Below are 9933 nucleotides of genomic sequence, written 5' to 3'. Positions count from 1 at the left end.
AATGAATAAACAACCTGCCAAATTGGCTAGTGACACTGAAAATATCACTAGCCAAAGCCAACTTTTACCAGTATTTGGCCAGTTGGCAGGTGCCAATGCCAAGCCCATCTGCACACCTCAATCATGACGTGTTTGTCGCCACTGGTGTTTCCACATCTGACTCCACAAAGTTGATGTATTCTGCCTTCCAAAGAGAGAGAAAGAAACATACAGAGAGAGAGAGAGAGAAATATATATATTTCACACACACACACACACACACACACACACACACACACACACACACACACACACACACACACACACACACACACACACACACACACACACAAAGGAGTGCACATGCATGCAAACACACGCTCTCTGTCCGAGAGAATATGTGTATGAAGTTGATGCATTCTGCTTTCCAAAAATGACAGCTTCATTACATCACTCCCATCACTGTGTATAATTTAAGCATTGGAATGCAAATGAAGCCATTATATGATTTTCCACAAATGCTGCACATATGTGTGTGTGCGCGTTTGTGTGTGTATGTGTGTGCTTATGTGTGTGTGTGTGTGTGTCTGCCCATGCACGTTTGTGTGATCACACGCACACGTGCGTGCTTGTAAGAATGTAGTAAACAAAATACATACGATCTTTGAAAAAATGCAGTTTGAACAGATGCCATTGCATTTTCATATTCCCATCGTTAAATGAAGCATTCTGAGTGTGTGTGTGTGTGTGTGTGTGTGTTGTACCATATTGTTATGCATTCGGTGATTAACGATCCCAGAGAGAGTAATCCTCAAATCCCTATATTTATGATGTATGCCTATGTGAGAGTTGCCCTGCTGTTTGTGTGTGTGTGTGTGTGTGCGCGCGTGTGTTTGTGTGTGTGCGCACGCACACATTTGCGTGTGCCTTGTTTAATTGTGAACATTGTGTTTGTGTATGCAAATTGCCCAGCATGATAGTCTGAATATAAAGCTTAGATAAACATATTTAAACTTTTCTTCAACATGTTTGATGGTTCCAATATTTGCATGCAAATGTGTCAACACAAACAGTAAGCCCGGCACACAAATTTCTTTCATGCCAAAGACACAATATTGAACACACACAAGCACTCACTCACACAAACACACTCAAACTAGCATTCACACACACACAGACACACACAGACGGACACACACAATGCACACACGCACGTGAGGAAAACTAAGCACGCTCACACGCACACATTCAGTACATGCACACACACACACACACACACACACACACACACACACACACACACACACACACACACACACACACACACACACACACACACACACACACACACACACACACACACACACATTTACAGAAACATAAATAAACACACACACGCGAGTGGTGCCATTAGTTATTTTTTTAATTAGAAAAGAGAGAGAGAAAAAAATCTACATAACATAAAACATTAGTCGTCATAGACAATCAATAATAGTACTATTCTCTTTACAGAATTAGAATTTTCCAGTTTGGATTGATTCACATATTTCACCTCTTTCATAGCGAAAGATTGCTACTCTCGTGTGTGTGTGTGTGTGTGTGTGTGTGTGTGTGTGTGTGTGTGTGTGTGTGTGTGTGTGTGTGTGTGTGTGTGTGTGTGTGTGTGTGTGTGTGTGTGTGTGTGTGTGGGCAAATGGAGTAACCCCTGCTCACTATGTTTACCAGAGTACCTTCCCTACATGTCCTTATTGGATTAGGTCTTCAATCGTTAAAGTACGACCACCTATTTTGTGATTAGAACTTTATTGAAATGCACAAACACTTTGAGGGATCTTTAACACAAGGTCGTATGGGAGCTGTAGAATGTTGTGGTATTATTCTAGAATGGCTGGGGGGGAAAAAAACATACTACTTAATTCTGAATTCCTGGCCAACTTTGCAGCAGCTTCCGAATGGAAGTCAGGGAATAAAGTAATCAAAGCAGTGCATATCTGCAGACAGCCTCTTCCCTGCCATCCCTATTAAAGTAGATTAGCTGGGAATATGAGAGAGGGAGAATCCTGATTTAAAATGCATGATTCCTAGCCAACCGCGTGGCATCTGCTGAATGCATATCGGCTTCTTTTCATCAGCTCCGCCTACACACTTCCCATCATTATTCCCCAGGCTGTGCCCCATGGGGGATATAAGCACATAATAAGTGTGGGTATAAGGGTAGAGTGTGTGTGGATGCAGTGTGTGTGTGTGTGTGTGTGTGTGTGTGTGTGTGTGTGTGTGTGTGTGTGTGTGTGTGTGTGTGTGTGTGTGTGTGTGTGTGTGTGTGTGTGTGTGTGTGTGTGTGTGTGAAGTAGATTATGTATTTGTGTGTGTGTGTGTGTGTGTGTGTGTGTGTGTGTGTGTGTGTGTGTGTGTGTGTTTTTAAAGTGCATCCAGCCGGAATGACTGGACCACAACCTATCACACATAGGAGCAGCGAAAGCCTCAGTCATATTCAGTGTGTACTTCCACACAAACACACGCACACACACACACACACACACACACACACACACACGCCACTCCCATTCGCCTTCACACTAACAGTTTGCTGCAAACCTGTATAACACTGTCCTCTACAGGCAAGAGGACGCTAAGGCAACAACTCTCCCACGAATGCAAGAATACTCCTAGAACCTGACCAAGTAATAATAACCCTGGCTAATTTGACCTACAGGAAGTGGTAAAGCTGCTAATACATAGCCCAAAGATGTTATGTAGTTGAGAAAATGAGATATCCAGGCTCTTCTATTAGATGATTTACCACTATCTCAAGGTTAACTTACCCTGTTACTAAGCCACGTTCTTGGAATACTCTGCTCCCAGTTCCCATGGGAGAGCAAAAAATACTGAACACGGGCTTGGGAAAAATAATCTTTTTTGTTTTAAAATTTGGATTTGATTAGTGCAAGGCAAGTCATCTTAATCTAATGTTTTAATTCATAAAATACTTAAAGTGGTACCTCACTATTTCTGGAAATAAGTTCCTTTTTCACCTCCCCTTGTGTTAAAATAATTCAGTTCTTACTTTTGCTCCTGTACTTCTCTGAGTCTGGCCACGCAAATTCCACCTCCAAGGTAGCCCAGACAATTGAATCATACGAGATTCAACGAAAAATGCTGGCTTGTCGGAGCTAGAAGCCATAATCGCCAGAGAGAACGGCCAGAAGTACAGGAGAAAGGTAACACTCGGTTATCTATCTCAAGGGGAGGTGTAAAATGAGCTTATTTCTAGAAATGGCGCGGTGTTGCTTCACGGGAACTTGGACGTCAGCTACATGGCCCCTGATGCACACCATCCCCATTGGTTGCTTGCATATTGCAGTACCACAATGCATTGCAAGTCATCAGTATTCTATGCAACAACAACAACAACAAAAAAACACTACAACATCTAAATCTACCCTATAAAGTTCTGCATACTTCACCGTGCGTGCACGTGTGCGTGTGTGCGTGTGTGTGTGTGTGTGTGTGTGTGTGTGTGTGTGTGTGTGTGTGTGTGTGTGTGTGTGTGTGTGTGTGTGTGTGTGTGTGTGTGTGTGTGTGTGTGTGTGTGTGTGTCTTGGCAAACAAAAACAGAACACCACTTCAAAATGACATTCATCCAGAAAATCATTATATCACTACATCATGGCATCAACTCCCATTTCCCTGGAGGGTTTTCTGTTCCCAAACACGACATTCATTCCCATTGTACAACATTTGTACCAAAACTACATTTCCCAGCATTCACCTTGCATGTGTTTAACTACACACAGACTAATCAATCTCAGGCTCATATGCACAGGACTGGACTGGGACCGAAAAAAGGCCCGGCACATTTCAGATTTAGTGTACTTAGCTATGGAATAACACTTCCTAACATATTGGAGTCACTACATAGTGTCCACTAAAATTCAAACACTGACTGAACGTTGGAAAAACACTCCTCATAGAGGGAGAAGGTAAAATAACCGTTAGCTAACATTAGCTATATAGACGCTATTGTTTTCCCTTTTGATGGCACGTGGACGAAACTATGGTACAATCAATCAATAACAATATTTGCAAGTAAAAGGAAATACAAATGAATCTCATCAAGTGTTTGGAGCTAGTGACAATGAACTACTGCTACTTTCCTCCCCGCTCCACTCTCTCTCTCTTGGTGAACTGCATCATGGGATAGCTCCACTTGGCAGCTGGAGGCCTCAGCCCAAGCCCTGCTCTTGGCATGTCTTTGGAGTAACTATGGCAACGAGACGCAGGGCATACAAATCCTCTTTGTGTTGCTATAACTGTTGCTGTGATTATGCCGGTGAAGACAGAAAGTCAAGCACTTACTGTTGCAGTAGTCTAACTATGTTTGTATTTGAACAGGGCAGAATATCAGTGAGGTTTGAGAGGCAGTCGCTTAGTTTATACTAATGAAGATAAAGTCAAGGCCCATATATGTGTGCGTTGGTTTGTGATGTGTGTGTATGAGTGTGGGTGTGACGTGACTGTGTCTGTGCATAAGTGTGCGCATTATTTCTGTTTAATTGGCATGAGATACAAAGTCTCCATTGCCTAGCACACAAAGTCTTAACTGACAAGGGATTGACTATTTTAGCCATGGGAAATATCAACACATAATAATCACGCAAAAGTATATGAAATGTACATTTTCTCTGTGTGTATTAGTGTGTTTGTAGACTAATTGAGTTGTGTGTGCGCGTACAATAAGGGCTGAGATGTGTGAGAGTGGTGGGGGTGGTGTTAGGTTGGCTTGGCATACTGACTAGAGTTAGCTAAGTGCTAATAACACCTCACGTTTGGGTGCATTTGTGTTGTGCATGTGGACAATGTGGGTGAGCGTTTTTTTGTCAGTGCCCAAGTAAAGCTAGCAAAGGCCCTAATTGGAATGAGTTCAGAGCTGGTAGCACCTTGTGTTTCAGTGATGTGGCCTCTATTCCACATGTAACGCTCAAAAGCAATCATTTCCAGGAAATAACTTTCTGAATAGAAGGCAGTATGGAGCACCAGACACATTGCAGCAGATATGATGGAGACAATTTTTTGCATGTTGGCATTTCCCAATGAGAAATAATAATAATAATAATTAAAGAAACAAACAAAAAACAAAGACACATTGTCTTAATGTGCAAGTGTGTGTTTGTGTGAGTATATGCATTTGATGTTGTTGAGATGATCGGTCAAAAGAGGTCCCCACAATTTCCAGTCATTTTGCATACAAGTAAACGGAGAAGTGTGTGTGTGTGTGTGTGTGTGTGTGTGTGTGTGTGTGTGTGTGTGTGTGTGTGTGTGTGTGTGTGTGTGTGTGTGTGTGTGTGTGTGTGTGTGTGTGTGTTGTCTCAGGTGACCACCAGGATTCCGAAGTACTTCTTGAGCTGCTCCAAGAAGAGGAAGGTGAGGACCGTGTGAGGGATCAGCCGAATTCCCGCCGGAACCAGACCCTGCAAGCCCATTGGACAATTGTCAGGAAACAGGAAGTTATAACTTAAATATGATTGGACAGCAGCTGTGTGGATTTCATTATGGGTGCGAGTCAAATTACTACTGCCTCCCATCCTTTACTGTTACGTGTGGCCTTGTGACGTAGACTTGACATCACTGAGTGCATTTACATGCAGTTCAGTATCCCGAAAATAATCGGGATATTAAGTATCCCGAATTAGCGCTTGAGCATATAAACACCTTTTTCCGACTTCAGTATCCCAGATAAGTCCTTACTTGTGATACTGAGAAATCAGGATATGCTGGGTGGAGTATTCCGTCAGAAGTCGGGATACTGACGCATGTGAACACCTTAGAACACTGCCCATAGAACACTGTTGCTGGTATTCAGGCTACAAGCATTTGAAGAGAATTCTATAACGGCCAAGAATGTAGACTGGGATATAACGGTCTGTGCTCATATAAACCACTTATCCCGAATATGATCATAACCGGGATATGCCTCATATTCGGCATACTGAACTGCATATAAACGCACTCACAGATGATCAAAGTATAAGAAGGCTTTTTGAGCAGATGTCCGCCCTATGCAAGTGATTCACATAGTATGTCTTTCTCTCACTTATGCATGTCTGTTTCATCTTTCTTTGGCCACTGAAATTGTGAAACAGCTTTGTTTTAATGTGTGTGTGCGTTTACCTTATAAAATGCAAGTGGTCCCAATCTGGCTGTCTCCCTAAAGCAATGTAACACCCCCTAGAGGAAACAACACAACAGACATTACAACAGTGTTACAGAGAGGGGGGTTAAGTTGAGTCCTGCCAGAGAATAGAGGAACAAAATCATGAGTGGGTGAGAAGGGACAAAAAAGGCAAAACAAAGAGATGAGCAGATGATCAGATGGAACAGATGAGGACCAAGAGAGGAATGGGTGAAAGAGAGTAAGAGGTAAGAAAATAGAAAGAAGGGCAGATCGAAACCAAGGAGGGGCAAAAAAAGATCAGACCAAGAGAAGAATGAGTGACACTAAGAAAGAGGAAAAATAACAAGATACTAGAAGGATGTACAGATTGAGAGAGGAGAGTGACTTGCAGAGAATTCTTAACCTAGTTCTCACGCGATGGTTGTTACCAACCATCTGGAACATTGACAATCGCTTAGCTCTGTAAGGGCATGGGTTTGTTCAAAACAGCTCGAACCTGATTGGAGAATTCACATGGCTTTTTTTTTAAATCACTACTTCAACCACTGAATTGTATCTCGCATCGCGATTCTGATTGGACAGGCCATGAAGAGGAGAAAAGTAGGCGAGGAGAGTTGGAGAGGAAGTGGAGTAAATGAAGAGGTGGAGTAAATGAAGAGATGGAGAAGGAGCAAGAAGGAGAGATGGAGAAGATAATAGGAGGACAAAGAGAATACAAGAAGAGAGAGAGAGAGAGAGAGAGAGAGAGAGAGAGAGAGAGAGAGAGAGAGAGAGAGAGAGAGAGAGAGAAAGAGAGAGAGAGAGAGAGGACACATCGACGGAGGACTAAGACTTACTGAGTATTCTCCCTTTGAGTTCATCAGCCTTGTCTTCATGACATCTAATGGCTGACAGAGGAATGTAGCACAGCCTCCCTAGAGACGAGAGAGAGAGAGAGAGAGAGAGAGAGAGAGAGAGAGAGAGAGAGAGAGAGAGAGAGAGAGAGAGAGAGAGAGAGAGAGAGAGAGAGAGATATGTCTGGATGTGCTGCTGTATGACAGTTATGTCAATATGCCAATGCCTTATAGAACATTTTTTGCAGACCTCAGTTTGAGAGGGGTGAGTTGAATGTAACCAATGGTTCAAAGTAATAAGTAAATATCCAGCTCATCATCTACTACACTTGAAATGTTATTGCTCATAGCATTTTGGCCATTCAGACCTTCATCAACAAATAACAAATAAATAAAATTGCAATTCTCATGGACGGTGCAATGTGCGGGATATTAGTATTGTCAAGGCCACAGGAAGTGAGGTAAGCAAAATAACAGGAAGTGAGGACTCACAGCGATGAAGCTGGACAGGAAGTGAGTGAGGACGTTGTCTCCAAGGATACCGGTGGTCAGGACCAGCTGCTTCGCCTGGTCATAACAGGCCAGCTGCGGGGAGGAGAAGAGGAGAGGCGTGAGAGGAGTGTATTTTACATCAGACACTGAGGCATTTTACCCTTGCAGCACTTTAAAGATTTGTTTTGGTCTTTTTCAACATTATTCGACAGGACAGAGTGAGATGTGGACAGGAAGCAAATGGGGAGAGAGATGGGGAGGGATCTGCAAAGGAGCCGGGCCGGGAATTGAACCCGGGTCAGCCGCATGGCAGACGAGCGCCCCACCGGGTGGCCACGGCAGGGCCACCCCTGTTGCACTTTATTATGCAGTGTAATATACAATTCAATGACCATCACTGTCTATTGTCCAATGACTACTGGGCACCTTTTTCTGTTTATGTCTCCGTGCCCGTGTCTGTCCATTTACTGTATGTGCTTTGCCGTTGTGTATCTTCTTGTCCATTATATGTATTTGATGTGAGAGATGTGCCACAACAAATTCCTATCAGCTGTGTTGACATGGTTATAAACTACTTGAACTTGATGTTGGCCAAGAAGACCTGGCTCTCAGTCAGGTAAGATGTTCTGCTGGGTTCAGGTCAGGACTCTATACAAGCCAGTCAAGTTCATCAACACCAGACTGTCATCTGTTATCTGTTTTTACGGACCTTGCTGTGTGTGCACAGGGGAATTTCCCTGCTGGAAGAGGAAGAGGCATGCTCCAAACTGTTCCCACAAGGTTGGGAGCATGTAAATGTCCAAAATGTTTGGTATACTAAAGCTGCAATAGCTGCAAAAGGCAGACAGACATCATATTGAACCCTAAGTTCATATATCAGTCAAGGCGGGTTAGCAAATATGTTTGACAATAGTGCATTTTTTATATTTTCTTGTTTGCCTGTTTTTTCTCCAGTACCCACAGGATTGAAGTTGTTTTCTAGATCTTCGGGCCAGCTATTCGTGGGTCAGTTCCTTGGATAGTTGTGGGTGAAATCTGAGTGTGATGTACGCTGCTGGGTATCTTAATTTCCCTTGGGATTAATTAATCTGTTCTATTTTACACTACTTGTAGAATCTACAAATCACACAGCAAACAACCTCCCTCATTTTCAGGGCTCAAAATATTGTTTCGCAGACAAAATAAGTGGGCGGAATAAATATTAGGGCTGTTTCTATGTTTTATATTCCACAAGGAAAACTAGCTACACAGATGATTGGTCCCGAAACGTTTGCATCGCAACTCTGTTGGCTTTTTTCTTTTGCCTTTTGTCAACACTCCTGCTTTCAATTCAGTGGTTGTGTGTGACTTCTTTTCTTGTTTTCTCCCTTAAAGTGTTTATGAAACGAAAACGAACGGTCATTCCCATTAAAGCCTTGTTTTTTCTGATAGCATCGATGAGACTTTGAACCCAATCATCCTAGAGGAACATGTGAAAATGGCAACTCAAAGTGTGAATTCTGTGAAATTTGGTGTGACTAATGAGCTGGGCTGTGACATCATAGAGGGGAGTCCCTGGTTTGCTAGTATGGCGATCTGAGAAAACAACACACATTTGATGGACCCACATCTTATAAAGGAACCAAAATTCTGATACAAACATCAGCGTGTCGAAAAACCACACATCCAACCTCATGAGAAAAAAAAACAGCAGCACAAATCTATTTCAGAGGCACTGATACATCTGCAGAAAGTGACATGTCTGACAGGCGAAGTGACGATTGTTGACATAGCCTGACAGTTCGTTTTGTTTATGGTTACGGTTGCTAAGGGCGCTTTGCCATGACCCACAGATGACATGGCGTGTGTATTTGTTGACAAATGGGGGGCATTTTGATTCAATTGCGCGATATAGTGTGATTGAAATGCATGTAGGCTACATGTAAAAATATCATCAACTAGAGAAAAAACGGAGGTATTAGGCTGTTGGAAAAACGCCCTATATAGCCTGAGTCCTCAGCATATTTTTAGCGTTTATCATTATTATTATTTTTTGTGCTCAAAGTCACAGGCGTCGCGTGTCCCTCAGCCGGACTCTGATGACGAGGTGTGTCCAAACGTCAGCCACACGTGCACCACAATACTAAAAACAAACAATCAACGCTTCAAAGTAGGCCTACGCTATGTGCATCTCTGTTTATTCGCTAAGCAGTAGCAGGACTTTTTCTGGATTTTTTGGCATGAGGGAGCATCATGGCAGGTTACAGGGGGTGAAGGGGGGTGTTCCCCCCCATGAATGAGAAATTTATTAGGGGCGCTCAAATATATATATATATATATATATATATATAAAAATAAAAGTATGAGGGTGCACCCACGGAGGTATGAGGGTGGAGCGCCCCTATTTCCCCGTTCAGAAAAAGCCCTGAGTAGCCCAATCTGTGAGTTGGCTGTCCTCGACTGAGAGCACCACGCTGA

At 42.9% G+C, this 9933-nt stretch overlaps 1 protein-coding gene across 1 annotated transcript in view; it reads right to left on the bottom strand.

The window, feature by feature from the left end:
• Positions 1-3191: 3191 nt before the first annotated feature.
• Positions 3192-9933, bottom strand: part of slc25a10b (solute carrier family 25 member 10b) — a 32715-nt gene continuing 25973 nt past the window's right edge. Inside the window, exons 8-11 of the mRNA XM_063204687.1 lie at positions 7477-7569; positions 6988-7065; positions 6148-6204; positions 3192-5447 (exon numbers count right to left, since the gene is read on the bottom strand). Coding sequence (XP_063060757.1) covers positions 5346-5447; positions 6148-6204; positions 6988-7065; positions 7477-7569 — 330 coding nt within the window. The 3' untranslated portion in view covers positions 3192-5345. The remainder of the gene's footprint in view (positions 5448-6147; positions 6205-6987; positions 7066-7476; positions 7570-9933) is intronic.

Source organism: Engraulis encrasicolus, chromosome 1 (genome assembly GCF_034702125.1).
Source record: "Engraulis encrasicolus isolate BLACKSEA-1 chromosome 1, IST_EnEncr_1.0, whole genome shotgun sequence".
Taxonomy (NCBI): Eukaryota; Metazoa; Chordata; class Actinopteri; order Clupeiformes; family Engraulidae; genus Engraulis; species Engraulis encrasicolus.
Note: the sequence above shows the minus strand (reverse complement) of the source record. Positions and strands in the feature narration are given on the sequence as shown.